General features: G+C 35.0%; 1 protein-coding gene and 1 pseudogene across 1 annotated transcript in view; both read left to right on the forward strand.

Annotated features, from left to right (window-relative positions):
- The first annotated feature begins 1177 nt into the window (after window positions 1–1177).
- LOC111741720 lies at window positions 1178–1267 on the forward strand (annotated as a pseudogene).
- A 13217-nt stretch (window positions 1268–14484) lies between these two features.
- Window positions 14485–18211, forward strand: part of DSC2 (desmocollin 2) — a 32610-nt gene continuing 28883 nt past the window's right edge. Inside the window, exon 1 of the mRNA XM_011362580.2 lies at window positions 14485–14532. Within this exon, the coding sequence (XP_011360882.1) occupies window positions 14485–14532 (48 nt within the window). The remainder of the gene's footprint in view (window positions 14533–18211) is intronic.

Here is an 18211-nt window from a genome sequence, read left to right on the forward strand (position 1 = left end):
CTTCCCTGTGCTCTAGAAATAACAGTTTCACCTGTTAATTTCCTTTTATATATATGTATATATTGCCCTTTTCAGGACTGTGCTATGTGCTTTCTTGCACCTTCTCTTTGGAAATTTATGTTACTTTGTATGCTATGGAAGAGTATGTGGGAAAGCTGGGTACTGTAGAAGCTAATAAAAAATGAATTTTTATTTTAGATGAAAATTAAACATTTTCTTCAAAATCTTAAGGGGAATTATGCTTTTAGAAATATTGTCTTTGGTTCCAGAGAACTGCTTCCTCTACCCAAGTGACTATGTATTGAAGAATTTTTAAGTATTCTTTGGTGCATGATACGTAATAGGTCATTTCTCACTATACTTTTCACCCTGCGCAGGTGCTCCCAGTGTTTACTTTCAGGAGCCTTCAGAGCTCAGTCCTTGGATCTCTGCCCATGTGAATGTATTCTCAGGTACCTATAGCTAGGATTATCAGAAAGACACGGACCAAAACAACCTCACAGCAATTTCAGCCACAGAGATTGTATAAGGACGACATGAGAGGATTTCCATGAAAGAATTGCAACCTTGATGCCAGTGGTTTGCTTAGGCTCACAAATACGTTTTCTTTGCTCATCATGATGTACTATTACCTTTTTAAAACATAAATATCTTCTTAAGAACTCTCTCTCTAGTTTGACACAGGCGTTAGGCATGCAACCCTGACCCACAATGCTTAGCCCTTTAAAAATGCTGAATGATCATCCATATTGGAACTCAATATTCAGTTGACATTAGTAATCACTATTAAAAAATGGAAAATCAGAAATAAAGAGTATCTGGCATGTATATGTTAAAAATTGAAATCTGTAAAAGGAACACTTACCAAACATTTGTTGAATGATAGATGAATGAACACATGCAAATAATTTTAAATGCATAACATTTTAATAGGATACCGCATTTTATTTATTTAGAAAGAAACCATATATTTAAATAATATTTTAATCACCTTTTGTGCCAAACTATAAATTTATAAACAATAACAACATATATCACATAGAAATTCCTCATTCAACAAAAACTCTTTTTTCATATAACTATGAACTAGTTAATAGTGGTTATTTTATTTCTTTTAATTTTGTGATTAGTCTTATTCTCATTTGCAGTTTCCAATTAAAAGTGTTTCTTGATATGCTTGCTTTGGCAGCACATATACTAAAAATGGAACAATACAAAGAAGATTAGCAAGGATGACATATAAATTCATGAAGAGTTCGATATTTTTTTAAATATGGCTTTTCTTGATATGAAATTGGATATTAGAACAGAATAAAAAAGCAGTTTTAATAAGTAAAATTTTATTTTATAAGCTGTTCACAATGTATGATTTTTATAGCTATTGTGAGGAAAATAATTTCTGGAGGATAATGTAACTTTTTTGTTTAACATACACATTACTCTGACAATGATAGCAATTTTGAAATTAAAATGTAATAGTAAAAATTTGGAAATACATCATCATGCTGTTATATTTTGAAATGTAGGTGCAGAATGTTTTTTGAGTCTAAAATTTATTAACCAAACATTAATTTCTTTGTATTTGTTTATGTCTTCACATTTCTTAAATTTGCTTAAATATGGAAGAGAAAATTTATGTCTGATTAAAAAGTATAATTAAAGGCCAAAGGAAGATTTCTTGGTCAGCAAGAGAAGACATTCTAAAAGTATTACCAAGATTATTAGAAAAATGTGGGAAAAGAATTTGTTTTAAGCAATTTAGGCTATTTAAAATGTTTTCAAGTATGATTAAAATATATCTCACAGAGGAACTATGACTGTCTTTTGATTTATGTAGGAAATTCAAAGTTGTTTTCTGTTTACACTCAAAATAAAAGTTAATTGTATGAGTGATGAAACTTATGAAACTCCACTGGTCTGTTGAGAAATTTAGTTTGTTAATAAAACATTGTATTTTATGGATTATTTCATATAAGTTAATTGCTAATGAATTAATAATTATAAATTATTTTTTATAATTAAATGAATAGTTAGAGAAAATATACAACTAAATTTTTTAATCTTTTTTCAGATTTGAAATTATTTTATGGAAAAAAATTATATGGGAACATCAAAATAGGTGAAGATTGATATAATAATTACAAATGAACTTTGTTAATACTTTCTTAACTTTACTGAGCTTGTAATCACTCTTGAGTTTATTAAAAATATTTTATAAAACTTGATATTTATGTATATGTCAACTTTTAGAAAATGGAATATGCTATGTTATTTGAAAAATATTCACAAAAGATGCTTTAGAGTTGAGGATTTTTATTATCAGAGATAAGAAAAGCTAACTTCATTGTTATGCTGTGCTAGATATAAAAGTCCTCTACTGATTGAAAATTCTCGATTAGATTAAGGTAATCAAACAAACAGTGTTTATTGCTGTATGCTTCTGGTCTCTTTTGTCTGCTTTTCTAATAAACGTGAAGGAACATTGCATTTGGCCCAAACTGCATTTGTCATTCTACTTATGTAGGGAAAATAAAATAAAACTGTAGTAGGAGAAAGCATTGCAAAGAATAAATAGACTTGTATATTTCGTAGGGCCCAATAAAATTTTAAAAAGCATAATTTTATAAACACTTTGAAAAGATAGTATATTGCATAAAAAATAAAAATCACATGACCTTGAATTTTTACTATTAACAAATAATAACCATTTTCAAATATAAATAGACTAACTTAAATGTATAAGAAGCATTATGAAAACAAATGTGTGGAGATTCATGATATACATTTCGCAAAGATAAATCAAATTATTTAAAGATATCTACTTCTTAAAGTAAGTTTTTTGATCGATAGGAATAAAATGCCTTTTGTTAACACCAATCTGCAGAGTTAGAAGTTGTTTATTTCCTAACTTTGGAGGAAAAAAACAATTAGAAACAAGTGTGGCTCTCCTCTGTATTTGGCTCAAGAATACACAGGATCTCAAAATTTTTTAAATTTAGTCGTCAAGGTGCAACAATGAATACTTGTAATTGTGTAATGTTTTTATTTGCCCATGCTTGGGAACTTTAAATGCAATAGCATGGAATTATTAAAATTAAAAAAAAATCAGAATTTACTATGAAATACCTGAGGTTTTACCTAGAATTCATACCAAAAATTCGTGCAGAATGATTTTCTGCCAGGTATAGTTCAAGAAAAACTACAAGGAACTCTCTAATCTAAAGTGGAAATGAAAATATTTCCTTGTTTTGGCTTTGTCTCTCTTAAAATGAATAGACAACTTAGGAATTAAGGGTGGATGACATTTATATAGTTCATTAATGTAAAATTTAAAATCCAAATTCACAAAGATATTTCATCACCAGTAGGTATTCTACCTGAGGGATAGGTTACTGTTCTATACTCTCCATATTTCTCACCTCTTTGAGATCCATACTGAAATTCTAAATCAGTGGTTCTTGAAGTGTGATTCCTGGATCAGCAGCATTGGCATTATGTTGGAGCTTGTTAGAAAAGCTAATTCTGGGATTCCTCAGCAGATTCATCAAATAGAAAGTCTGAGGGTGAGATTCACCACATGTTCTGATGTCCCATCAAGTTCACCTTAGTCTTACAAGCTCTTTGCTACTCACTGTTGTTCACATCACCACAGAGTTTGTAAGGAAAGTAGATTGAGGTCCCAGTTTAGACCTAATGAATCAGAATCTGCATTTCAACAAGACCATACATGAAACTTTGATAAGCCCTGTACAGAGGATTTCCTGAGAGGAAGCTACAAAGCTAATAGGTGAACAACACAATTAGCTGATTAGAGTTAGTGACGCAGGTAGTCTCAAGCAACAAGTAGCCTCAGGAAGCAGGTCTATACAGCCACTGTATGATAGGGGAATTAGTTCTAGCTCACTTGGTACTCAAATTCAAGACCGCCTTGCCTCTCGCCACTCACAAAGTAGAAGCCCCACTCTGTTTTCTTATGTATCTGCATAACTGACTTTGTGTGAACTTTGTACCTAACAATGCCATGTACTGGAGGGTACAAGATGATACGTAATTAAATTTAGGTAAATAGCATTTTCATCGACACCTTACTTAGTACATTTGTTTTGCTAATCTGTAATTTAAAAATATCACATGTTGACATTAATTACTTTTGGTGAGACTTATCCAACAAATTTACCAAATTATGTTTAAAAACCAATCTAAATAACCCTGATAGTTTAAACAACACACAGTATCCTGAGATCATTTTGGCAAATAGTTGTCTTGATGTATTGTTTTGTTACTAAGCCACTTATTATCATGTATATTTCTAACATTTTCTTTTTCTGGGTGTAGCTGACTTTGAGTATCATAGGTGTGGCTGAGAACCTGTCAGAACCAGTTGTGTTATACTAAGTAACCATATTCTGTCATGATGTCTTCTTTTTGTTTCAGATTGGGAAATCAGGTAGAAGAAAATTAAGACAAATTTTCAGAGCTGTTTTGATTTTAATATTTTAATTTAATATTAAAGTATTATTAATTGACATTAAATATATAACAGAATATAAATAATAATTAAATATTTTAAATATTATTTATTAGTATTAAATATTTTGGTATTGATGTTTTAATATTAAATATATTTAAAATTAAATATTAAGAAGACACACCACTGACAAACACATGTTCATTGGTATTTCGTGGGTTGTAGCAGAGACCACTGGCTGTCTACCAACTATCTGTTACCCTTGATCTTTCTTAGAAATGGAACTCTGATTTTACTGAGAGTGGCTATGTGCCTAGCTAAGAGACCATTATTTCCCAAACCCCTTGAACTAAGTGCAACATATCTCAATTCTGGCCAATGAGAAGCAAGTGAAATGCTATATATAAGATTTCTGAGTAATTGCCTTAAAGGAACTAATTTAGCTGAAAGATATTTTTGTTTTGTTTTGTTTTGCTTTGCTTCCCTCAATTATATTTCATGATATCTAGAACACACAATTAAGTGCCTGGTGCTCAAGCAGCCATCTTGTGATGATTCACATCGGAAGCCATGAGCCATTTGTTGAGAATAGTAGAGCATAAAGATAGAAGGAGGCTGAATCCCTGATGTATTCTTTTGTGGAGCCCCCAAACCTACTTTAGATTTCCTGAACTTAGACTTGTTTACTTGAGTGAATAAACCTTTGCATATTTGAGCAATGAAACATTAGGTTTTCTGTTAAATATAGCTGAATCTAATCTTATATAAGAAGAGAAATAGTTGATGTAGGTAAGTAATGATTCAATAAACTTAATCTGCCTTGGGAACTCCTTTTCTTTTGGCTAAGATTTCAAAAAATCTTAGAAGATATCTCAGTGTTTTCTAAAAAGTCTCAAGGCAAAATGAAGTAATAATTATTTCATGGAAATCAAGGAAAGCATACCTTTTCTGAGGCACTTGAAAAAATTCTTTTCCATCCTCTCTAAAGTCAGAAGCCTGACTTTTGGAAGCAAAGCATCTAGGAGTGAGGACACCTGAATTCTTCTGTTAACTTATTGTATGATCTTTAACCAGTCATTGAATCTCATTTACTTCAATTTCTTTAGCTATTGAAAGGATTTTATTTACTGGTTTTATCAGCAAAACTATAATGCTCTTCAATGCAGAGATGATGTTTTAGTCATCATTGTGTTCTCTCTCATACCTGTGCTTGACAAGGTTTTTGTTTGTTTGTTTTAGTATATATATGACATTTAGTATTTAATTGATTCATTAAGTTAAAATTTTAAGTGAAAACATTTTCCCTAAAGACACACATTTTAAAACTTGATATACTATTTCCACCACTTGATCCTCTATTCCTATGAATTGTGTGATCAAATTGGTGTGTTCCCTTAAGTCTGAGAGATTCCATATTTGATTGCATGCTAATAGCTTGAGTCATGTTCTCATTTTTCCGTTAACTAATGTGTAGATAAGTAAAAGTAAATAAAATTTATTTTTCTATTAATTCAATGAATTTCCATCATGATCTAAAACTTTTCTTATTCCAACTCAAATAGACTTCAAAACAAGTAAAGATTAGTTTAACAAACACAAGAAATCGCAGAAGTTTCAGCATGTGACAAAGAAGATAATTTAATGTTTTCTTCTGTATGACAAACAGTGTTTCCATATGTTAATTAACTGAGTTGGAACTCTGCTCTTCCATATTAGAGGTTATATAAAAAGTTATTTTAAAAATAATCTCAGTGAATTGTCTAGGACTTTCATCAGACTACTTGGTTGAAAAAAATAAAGTGGTTTAAACAAGATAAAAGTTTATTTTCACTAATATAAAACTAGTTCAGAGTCTTGGACTCATCTGGAAGCTTCTTAACATCATCAGTGTCCTGAGAGCCTTCACTTTTTCTGCTCAACCGTCCTTTGTACAAATCGCTTCACAATCACAAGGTGATTAATGCAACTTCAGTCACCACAGGTTAAAAAAATAAAAAAGAGGAAGGGGGAAGACTTTTTTTTTAGAAGACATTTCCAGGAGCTTACTCTAAGAACTTCTGCCTACATACCCTTGAGAGAATTTAGTCATATATCCATTCCTATCTGTAAGAAAGAATGAAAAATATAATGTTTCAGCTGAACAAAATCAGGGCACTGTAACTAAAGAAGATGTTTAATTATAATATGATGCAATCCAGGAGCAAATATGCAGGAGGAATACTGTTTCTTATTCGTAAACAGTGTTACCCTGCTCCAGATAAATATGATTCTTAGCAAAATATTTATTCCTTATATATATAATAGTTAAGGGATTGTATGGTTATAGTAGAAAAATATGTTCTTTTACTTGTCAAGTTTTATAAAATATTGCAAAGCAAAAACAACTTTTAAAGTCACATAAATATAACAGTCTTTTTCAGAGATTAAAGCCTGATCACATCTTCAGGCTGGGGCAGTGGGGATGGGGCAGAAAGGCAGCTTTTACAATTGAAAAAAATTATGAATAAATTTCTATATTAAAAATCAGAATATTTCAACTGAAATGTAAATTTGTCACTTGACTAATTGAGAGATCTGGTAACAGTGAGTCTATATTCCCAAAAGCCACTAGTTGGCTGGAAGTGACAAGTGGCTTTCCCAGTGCCCTCTGCCAATGCCAATGTCCTTTGAAACTTGCCATTCATGTCTCAGATAGGAAGGCTCTCAACTGCCACTTATTGTTTTCTGAATGTAGATTGGGGGAGACAAGAGATACTTTCTGTACTCTTATCTTTTTCAAAAGCAGAATAATAACAATGGGATGTTATTTTCAACCAAACTGACATTTATTTTGATTATTTTTTGGCCTCTGCAGGCAATGAAGTTTGTGATTACTTGCACTATGTGAGTTTCCAAAATAAAATGGATCATGTTGCTATTTGGCATACAATGTAATTTGTTTCCTCATTATGTTCATTGTTTATTGCTTTTTCTTCCTTCCCCGAATTGGAGTGTAAACTCTACCAGAGCAGGGATCTTCATGCCTGGAACAGTGCCTGGCATTGGAGGGAAAACAATAAATGTTGAAGAAATTTATTGAGCACCAACTATGTGCAAGTATTACAGAATGTGTTCAGAAAATGCTATCTCACTGAAAATATTAATAACATACTTCTCAGTTTAGGTGCTATTATTCCTATTTACTGACAAGAAAACTGAGGCTGAGAGAACTTAGCTGACTTAAACAGGATCAGACTGCAAGGTTTTCATAGAGCCAGGATTTAAATGCAAGTCTGACCAATGATCGCCCAATGAACATCTCTCTTGAAATGACTTCCTCATATCCATAATACAATGGAAAAAATGTTTATAGCTTCTTAATACTAAAGAAAAATATGCTCTATGAATTTGTGTTAAATATTTTACATATTTATATTCTTCTACAATGGAAATTTTAATCTTCAGCTGGTAAATGTCTGTGGGAAGGAGGAAGACACAACACGGTATTTTTTATATCAAAGCGATCCTCTCCACATCAGAATCAATGGGTTAACTAGACAGATTGCTTCAATTTGAGTTGCCCTTACTATCCACATACTGGTAATTATCAAGACTGCACCTCCAGACTGGATGTCTCTTGAATTCCAGATCCATATTGCTTGCTAATTATTTCCAGCTTGCTGGCTTACCGAAATCTCAAATTCAGTGTCTTCAAAAGCAAATTATTTAACTCTTTCCTAAGCTAGCACGTTTCTTCTGTCCCTATCTTTGTTACTAACGATATCATCCACTCTTTGTTCAAACACATATTAAACCTGGAATTCTGCAATTATCTGAGCATACAAAGAATAAAAACTTAATGAGGAGACAGATTTGTAAATTACAACACCTAGGTCAGCTAAATAGCAGAGGCATATCACAGCCTGTGTGTACACAGAAGACTTGAAGTGCTTTCCCCTACATGGGGAAGTCTACCCGAGTAAAATGGAAAGAGGCATTCTAGTTCAAGTTGAAGTACAGATTCTCAAAAACAAACAACCTATAGCAAAACAAAACAAGCAAAACACAAGAACTACTAGAGTCCTAAGAAACAGAATTTGAAAACCACTGTTATGGAGGATGGGTTGGAGGGAGTTTAAAACTGGAAGATCAGTGAAGATGATCCTGATGAGAGATGAGGGATCAAATACCGCAATGAACCCGGAGACTGGTGGGATGAGGTGAGGCCAAGAGAGGGTGTCTGAGGTGACTCTCGGGCTTTTTTCTTGAGTAAGTGGGAATATTATGAAACTTAACTACAAGGTAATGGGGTTCAGTTTTGCAAATTTTAAAATTTTAAAGTATTTGTGGGAATTCCAGGAAGATACTTCTTGTCTCAAAGTTGGAAAGAAAGGACATGACATACTTGATGTTTCCTACCCTCACTTCCCATTCTTTATTACTTAATATCCATTTAATCCATCTCCAACACTGGAAGCTCATTTAGGGCAAGAACCATGTTTTATTTAGCTTCTTATCTAACAAGAGGTATAATTGCTTTTTTCTGTATAAATATTGAAAGCATCTTTCCTTTCCTCTGCTCAGTGTGGACAGGCTAGGAATTACTCCTTAAATACTTTTCCTTCCTCCCTCTCATTCCCCCACTCTTCACCCCGACTCTACGCTTTAGGTCTTTGTTATGAAAATCAAGCTCATCAGTAATATGTTAGTGAGAATTACTACTGAGAGAAATAAAATGAATGTGAGAAAGAGGATGTGAATTATACCTCAATAAATTTGGTATAAAAAAGAGAAAGAGAAGAATGAAGAGATGGAGGGAAAAAGAGCTCAGAGAATGAGATGGTTTACTTTAGTTTATTTAGTTTATTGAGAAATAGAAAGGGAGAAATAGAAAAAAGTTACGTTTAAAATTTCAGGAAGCAACAGCAAACCGTATGAAAGATATTGAGAAGGTTAGCCACAGGGGTGGAGGGGGAAGATTTTAAAGATGGTTGCTGCGTTTTAAGTAAATCCCTTGAAAAGTTTAGAAAAGATTTGAAGTACCGAACAGGTTTTTGTTTTACTGACTGCATTTTCTAGAAAGCCCAGCATGGCTGCGGCACAATGTGTGGCAGGAGGGTAGTAAGAGTCGGAGTCAGAGAGATACACAGTGGAGTGTGGAAGGCCCGGGAGACCACTGGAAATAGTTTATATTTGATCTAAATGAGATGAGAAACCCGTGGAGGACATTTAAAAAAATCTTTTATTTTGGAATAATTCTGGAGGAGTTTAGGTAGAGAAACATCATGATCCAGTTTATTTATTATTAAGGGCGATCTGGCTGCTGGGTTGAAAATAGACAGAAGAAAGTAGTGTTGGCAGTAGAAAGATCACTTAAAAGATTTTCTTGAATAACTTAGATAAAAGATGACAGTGGGTTGGACTGCATGAAGACAGTGAGAAGGGAGTGTCTTCTAGGTATATTTTAAAGGTGAAGAGTTTATAGGATTGGATTGACAGGTTGGATTTGGAATATAAGAGAAAAAGAAGAGCCAAGGAAGCCTACAAGATACTTCAGCCTAAATAATTGGAAGGATGGAGTTGCCATTAATTGAAAGGGAAAAGACTAAAGGATGGGCATTAATAGAGAATATCAGGTGCTCAGAATTGGAAAGATTAACTTTGCAATGCTTACTAGTCATGTAAGCTAAGATTCCATGTAGATGGTTGGAGCTTGGAGTTCAAGGGAGAGGCCATAGAGCTTTAGATTTGCCAGTCAATAACATGGAGATGGTGTTTAAAGTCAGAAGGCTGGATGAGATCAGCAAGGGAGTGGGGGAGAGATACAACCAGAATTAAGGTTCAACAACTGAGTTTTGGGGCATTCCATTAGTAAGAAGTAATGGAGATGAAGAGGAGTAAATCAGTGAAGCAGAGAAAGAAAAACAGAAACCGAATGAAGATTGTTTTAGCTATAACTAATGTATTCTTCCAATCTATCATCTGTCTATTAACTTTATTCATGGTGTCCTTTGTTGAATAGAAGTAGTAGGAGAGAAAACCTGTTTAGAAGGGGTTCAAGAGTTAATGAGGAAAGAAAGAGAAGATGGTAAATATAGAATAACTTTCCCCAGATTTTTTTCTGTAAGAGACAACAGAGAAATGAGGTGTCATAGGTATGGAGAGAAATAAAATATAGAGAGGTAGAGATTTCTGATGGGTTTTTAATTGTAGCTTAGTTTTGTTTATATATTCTTGGAGAAGATAGAGAGGGATTAAATTGATAAAGTAGGAAAGAAGGAGTAGAATTACTAGAGCAATGTCCTTGAGTGGAAGAAGATGGAAATGAACACCCAACTGGACTTTAGCCATAAACAGAGGCAGTTCTTCCATGATATCAAAGGAAAAGCTGTGTATGTGGTACAGATGTAGGCAGGTGGATAGGTGTGGGGAAATTTATAGACATTCACCTTGATAATTTCTATTTTTTCCGTGAACTAGAGAGATAAATCAGTAATGGAAAGTGAGGATAGAGGAGGATGTACAGGAGGTTTGGGCAGAGATAAGGAGGTATGAAAATATTGTTGAGGAGAATGGGGAAGTGAGTGGACTAGGCAAACAAACAGAGTACGCTCGCAGGGCAGAATCAAGGCCTGCTTTAGATACTGATCATGGCCTTAAAGTCAGACTCCTGAATTTGGATATGTATTTATCTCAAGCCATAGTCAACTATAAGTGTAGCAAATGGGGAGATGGAGAGTTAGATTTAATTAAGGAATAACTCTGACAAGGGAGAAACGGCTTCTTATTTTTCTTCAGTCCAATATTTTATGATTTTAGCATGTACTTCTCTGATTTCTTAAAATATACTTTGTAGGCTTTGAGATTCCTCTATTGTAAAATACCTGGTCATATATATGTATATCTTTTTGGGAGATATCTTTACCCATTTTTTTTTTTTCTGTTGAGATTCCTGTCATGTTCTTACTGATGTGTAGGAGTTCCTTGTATGTTATAGATATTATTCCCTTGTCTGTTTTAGCTATAACTAATGTATTCTTCCAATCTATCATCTGTCTATTAACTTTATTCATGGTGTCCTTTGTTGAATAGAAAGCTTAAATTTTAATGTAACCAAATGTATCTTTTATTCCTGTATAGTATATGCTTTTTGGGTTTTGTTTCAAAAATCTCTTTCTACTCGTGTCATGTAGATGTTGTTCTATATTGTTTCCATTAACTTTATGTCTTCATCATCACAGGAAAGTTTAACCCATCTGGAGGCCACTTTGTATGGAGCACTAAGTAGGGGGACAGTTTTATTTTTCTCTAACTATGAGCCAGTTTTCCCAATGCCACCACTAGATAATTTTTTTCTTTTCTCAGTGGTGTATGCTGCCAACAGTTTTATCAGATATTAAGTTCCCATTTATGCACTGGTCTCTCCCTGAATTCTAAGTTAAAATCCATTAGCCTATTTGTCTGTTCTTGTGCCAAAATTAAACTAGAAGTTCTTGGTAGGCCCATCTCACATTTCAACAAATATGCTAATACATGCCCGTCATGTTTGAGATTAGGTTAGGAACAGCCCCCCAGCAAATTTGACTCAAGATATCATTTTAATAGTTATTACAATAACATTAACAATAGAAAAAGAGGAGAAAAAATGGTGTAGATCATAGAGGCTCCGTTCATCCTTCTGGCGACCAAATCAAAGTTGTGATGGAAACAAAGAGAGGCATCAAGGAAAAATTGCCTGGGATCTAGATAAATGAGCTATACAGCTAAGGAGAAATCCAAGAAAGCACCCACAACAGCGCAAGGTAGGACGGGGTGAGGATGTGGGGCTGCCTGGTCTCCTGCGGCTGAGTAAGACAGAGGCTGTGGCAGCAGCAGCGGCAGAAGACTCTTAAAGGGGCCATATTCACGAGAAGGTTTTCTCAGTGGACCTGCTCACTCTGAGCACCAGTGCCCATTTGGCTGTGTGCAAAGGTCACCAGGGACTTGCAGGGAGACATTGTTGGAGTGAGGGCCGAGGCGATATTCACTCTGCACAGAAGTGCCAGCAGTAGCCATTGTTTCCTGTTGGGACCTCCCCACTCCCAGTGCGCAGACACAGTGCGGCCATAGCTGTGACGTCATCAAGCTGGATAACAAAGATCCCTCAGCCCAGAGGATTCCCTGAAATCTCACCTCCCCCAACTTGTGGCCCCACCCAGGCCATATCCAAGTATATCCTCAATGAGTCAGGTGCTCTTTGCTGAGCAGTGCCTAGATTCACACTGGAGGCAGCTGACCTCGGTTTCTGGTGTGGCCTTTTGAGGCAACTGTAAGCACAGCATCTGTGGATTGCTTGCTGAATCTTAACAGGTGGCCCCAGAGGGGTAGAGGCTTGGGCTAAATTTGGACTGCAGCTGAACTCCTCTCAGGACTGTGCTACTGGACACCTACTACACAAATCCACACTGATAAGACCGGAAGACTTAGGAGCTTTGCTTAGTACATAGAAACAGACACGGAAAGACAGCCAAAATGAGAAGACAAAGAAGCAGAAACCATATGAGAGAACAGAACAGAGCTCCAGATATAATGGAGTCAAGTAATCTAACAGATGCAGAGTTCAAAACTAGTTATAAAGATGCTCAATGAACCTTTGGGAAGGGTAGATAAATTCAGTGAGAACTTCAACAAAAAGATAAAAACATAAAAATGGAAATGGAAATTATAAAAGAGAACCAGTCTGAAATGAAAAACACATTATCTGAGATGAGAAGTATATTAAATGGAATAAACAAAGCGGATTAAAAAAAGGATCAAACGTCCTGTCTGGAGGACGGGAAAGCCAAGGACACACAATCAGAAAGGCAAGAGATAACAGGCCAAGACAATAAAAATAATTTAAGGAGCATATGGGACACTAGTACGGGTCAAAATATCCATCCGATCAGCGTAAGTGAAGAAAATCAAGATGTTGAACAGCTGTTTAAGAAATAATGATGGAAAACTTCTTAACCTGGTGAAGAAAATGGACATAAAACCCCAGGAAGCTCAGAGAATTCCAAAAATCAGGGATCCAAAGACACATCATAATTAAAATGCCAAAGGTTAAATACAAAGAAAGAATATTAAAAGCAGCAAGGGAAAAAAAAAAACAAATAATTACTTATAAGGGAACACCCATAAGACTAGCGGCTGATTTCTCAAAAGAAACTGCAGAACAAAAGGACTTGGCACAAAATATTTTACATGATGAAGACCCAAGATCTACAACCAAGGATACTTTATCCAGCAAAGCTATCATTTAGAGTTGAAAGACAGATAAAGAGCTTCCCAGACAAAAATAAGCTAAAGGAATTCATCGCCGCCAAGCCAGTATTACAGGAAATGTTGGAGGGACTTCTTTAAGAAGAAAAAACATGTACCAAAAACAGTAATAAAGAATGGTAACAACTACATTCTTATCAATAAGTACCTTAAATGGAAAAGAATTAAGTGTTCCTACCAAAAGATAGAGTGGCTGAAAGGATAAGAAAACAAGACCCCTACATGTGAAAAGGAAGGGGATGAGAAAAGATATTGTTGCGATGGACCCAGAAGGTATTTAAGTCAGAGAACAATAAACACTATATGATTTCATTTATATGCAGAATCTAAGGAATAAAAAGAACAAACTGATCAAAAACAGACTCACAAATATAGTGGACAATTTGGAGACGGACGGAGGAGAGGGGAGGTTGCAGGGCAGGGAGAATGAGATGAAGGGTTAAAGAAGTACAAATTAGTAGCTGATGGAAGGGCACAAGGATGGGGAGCACGGCATAGGGAATACAGTTTGCATTAATACGTTGGCTAGGTGGAGGGTCAGGGGAGGGAGGGAGCAATTGGCGAGATTGTATACTTAAAATGAATTAAAATAAATAAATTCGAAAAATAGAAAAAGAAAAGTAAAGAATTACTTGTCCCCAAAGTTCTCAGAAGTCATTCATTCATTTGTTCATTAGCTCAGTCATTCAACAAATACTTATTAGGCATCTACTGACTATGTGCCAGGATTCATGATGGATAGCGCTGAAGATACAAAAGTGGACCAAAAAAGACAGTCTTTGGTGAGAAACAAATCTTAATAAAATAATTGCTCAAATTTAATATTGAAATTGTGACAAGCGCTCTAAAAAAGAAGCAGTTGTTCCTAGAATGGGTGAAAGTTAAACAGGCCAGAGGGATGGAAGAAAGTTTCAGGAAGAGGAAAGAGCATGTACAAAGCACCTATGGAGAAGGAGCCTTCTAAGGGCAAAGGTCTGAGAAAATACAGATGTGTTTGTGTGTGGCATGTTTAGAAGCCAGAGCAAAAGAGCCAGCCAGAGAGAATGCTAGGAAGCGAAGAAGAAAACAAGAGATGTTGCTGTCAAAGAAGCCAAAAGCAAGTACGTTCGAGACTAGATGATCTCACAGAACAACGAATTTCTTCCCTCGAGGTCCATTTAAGGAGCAGGTAACATTTTATAATCCATGAATAGATATTAACACATGATTTTTATATTGGTAGTTTTCCATCCTTACAGAATGCTGTTTATATTTGATTTTGCACTTAACTTGAGATTAATCTCTTTTCTTTTAAGGAGTCAGCATGATGTAAATCTCAGCTAGAGAATTCTCGTCCTACCCATTTTTTAAATACTTCCTTAGGTGCTTCCCTTGAGCAAGTGCCCTTTCTATCTTGTTCACCACAGCATTCCCAGTGATGAGGCCAAAGCCTGAGACATAATAGGTGCTCATTAATTACTTGTCAAATTAATTCGTAAAGCAAAGAAATGAATGTTTTGTAGTTTTAAGGACATATTCACTTATAGAACTCCTGGGGGACATATGTTAATGGCATCTATTAAAGGCAGACCATTGTGAACAATCTCGGATCCTGTTCTACATAATTGCCTAAGAATTCATTCATTGGTTTGTTTTTATTGACGGTCTATTAAGTAAAAAGTAATATACTAAGAATTGATTTATAGTTTATTGTACATTCTATCCCTTATGTATTTCAAAAGTACATTTTGAAAAGTACTGGAAATTGATTTTGATAAGTGTGCTATGTTTTACTGAGGTCAACTTTGAAAAGTGAATTTCAAAGAAATATGGACAGCATTTAAAAATATTTTATTTATTGGACAAGGCAACAATTAAAAAAAATTTTTCTTCCACTATAATAAGATTCTTTTTGAAAAATTAGTCCAAGCTTTCATAAAGTACACAACTAGCATAAACTGTAGCATCTCATCTTAGTGTTGTATAGTTCACCCATTTGTGTCAGACAAGGCCTGGGGGGTTGTTTTGAGGGGGAAGGGGTTGAAGGATTTAGAGGCGGTAAGTGAATTAACGCTGGGACTTAGTCCTAGAACAGGATCTGAGAAAAAGTACTGGAAGATCAGGAACTAGGATGCTGTCATAGGGATGAGGTTGGGGTGGGATATGAATGGTTTTAGAGATATGACTGGAAAGAGGGTTTGTTACCCATACAGAGTAACACTTAGGGAGCAGTTAGAATATTCCAGATTTTATTCTGCATATCTTTCCTGCATCATATCACTTAATCGGGCAACAATTCTGAGAGGTAAGTAATTGTGCTCATTTTATTGTGGTTATCAGATGTTTTCCTCTCTACTCTCACCCGTAAAATAACTAGACCATTTCCGTTAATCTTGTTTATTTTACTTGAGGTTTCTGTTTCCTTTGTTTTTGGGTTCCGATCTTTGTCATACATCATTCGAAGAGAAATTCACCTTAAAGATCACATGTCCACATAGACTCTCCTCCCCAGTAGTCGGAAGACTGGTGGGAATCATGAAATACAGGGAGAGTTGTCTTTATGTACACATCAGTGAGTGAAGGAGTTTTTTTTGTTGCCATTACTATCTTTAGTTTCTGAAATTAGAAGATTGTGAAGCTAGGCTGCATAAATGTGCCCCCAAGGCCTTCTGTTGCTGTTTGTTCTCTTTAAGGACAGTTCTGGTTATAACTTTCTATCAGAAATGAACACCGATTTCCAGCCAATTTTCTCAAAATATCAACCACAAGAAGCCTAACTAGTTTAATTTTAAATGAGAACGTGACCACAGATAGCATCCAGTATCACTTTATTATCTTACTTAACAAATGGGAATGCTGAGGCCTGAGAGGTTACTTGAGCAACCCAAGAAATAGAGAGAGTTACTCCTGACTTTTGATCCAGTGTATCCTTGACAAGAACACAATGGAAAATCTTTGCTGAAGTCAGCTGAATCATCTTCACAGACAAAAGATATTCCTTAGGAAAAAAAAAGTTCTCTACTCACATTTCATTGTCTCTTCAAATTTTTACCTCTTTAAAAATTGTCTTGTAGAGGAATCCATATCAGTGATCATCTAGTCTCAACACATTAAATAAATTGGGCCACTTGTTTAGAGTAAGTAGATTATATTTCATTCGTTTGTTTAAAGCAGGGATCCCAACCCCTGCCGCTGATGGGTACTAGTTAGTGGCCTGTTAGGAACCAGGCCGCACAGCGGGAGGTGAGCAGGGACCCGGCTAGCTATACTTCATCTCTATTTGCAGCAGCTCCCCAACACTAGCATCATCACCTCAGCTCCACTTCAGATCATCAGGAGTTAGATTCTCATAGGAGCACTGGTGCCTGGTGCCAAAAAGATTGGGGACTGCTGGTTTAAAAGTTTCATGATGAAACAACAGCAACAAAAATCACCATTTTTATAGCCTCAATCAGTTACCTAATGTGAAAGATGGAAATAAATATCTATGATGAATTCTTTTCTAAATGCTCTTCCACCCTTTTTTGGAATGAGGAAAACATGAACCACCCTTAAGGCATAAGTGATTAAAGGGTAGACTATCCTTTGTCAAAGACTATGATGATAGCCTGAGTAAATTTCTAGAACTTGAAAAAATTAGCTTGCTTCTCTATCCTTAGGAAAGCTTCATGCTAGTCATGATGTCATCATTTAGGAATGAGATGTATTCATGAAATCGTTGCTGAAAAAATGTGAGGGTTAAAAAATATGGCAACAGAGGTTGTCAACTATAGTCTCAGGCTGACAACCCAGCCTTATTCTATTAACAAAAGTTCAATGATAAATTTTATGGATACGAAGACAAGGAAAAGCTCATTATGTGTGGCATTCACTAATAAAATAGAGCACGGGACTAATACGTAGAATGTAAAACATATACTGTTTGACATTACTTATGAATATAAGTATATGCTCAGTATGATAATAATTTTGGCTCTGTGTCTAATGGTATTAGGATGGTACATGTTTTTAAGAACTGAAATGGTCTGAGTGCCATGGTTGGCTTTTCAAACAGGTTTCTCCAAACATCCTTGAGGAGACAAACCAAATGAAATGGAACAGACAAGTTTTTCCTTTGTGGTCAGAGTTTTTTGGTTTAAGCCATTAATTGAAAAGAAGTATAGAAGGATGAGTCAGAATACCCTGTCATTGCTTTCTGACGAGCTGAAAGTGTACCGCTTTTATGTTTTAATCTTATAGGTTAAGTGCTGCAATAATTCATCCAATTTAAATACACTTCAATTGAAATGTAAACTTTATCCCATATTTTTTTTCTCTCACCACAAACTCTGGTTTTGGTGGTAGTAAAGGAAAAGAGAAATCTCCACTAAATGTCCAGAAGTCCAATTTAAGAGATAAGTTATAAGAAGGCCAGTAGTCGGTTTTAACTGTGACAAGGTATGATCTTAGAGAAGATCGGTAAGCCCACATTTAGCCTATGTC

Source organism: Pteropus vampyrus, unplaced genomic scaffold (genome assembly GCF_000151845.1).
Source record: "Pteropus vampyrus isolate Shadow unplaced genomic scaffold, Pvam_2.0 Scaffold3, whole genome shotgun sequence".
Classification (NCBI taxonomy): Eukaryota; Metazoa; Chordata; class Mammalia; order Chiroptera; family Pteropodidae; genus Pteropus; species Pteropus vampyrus.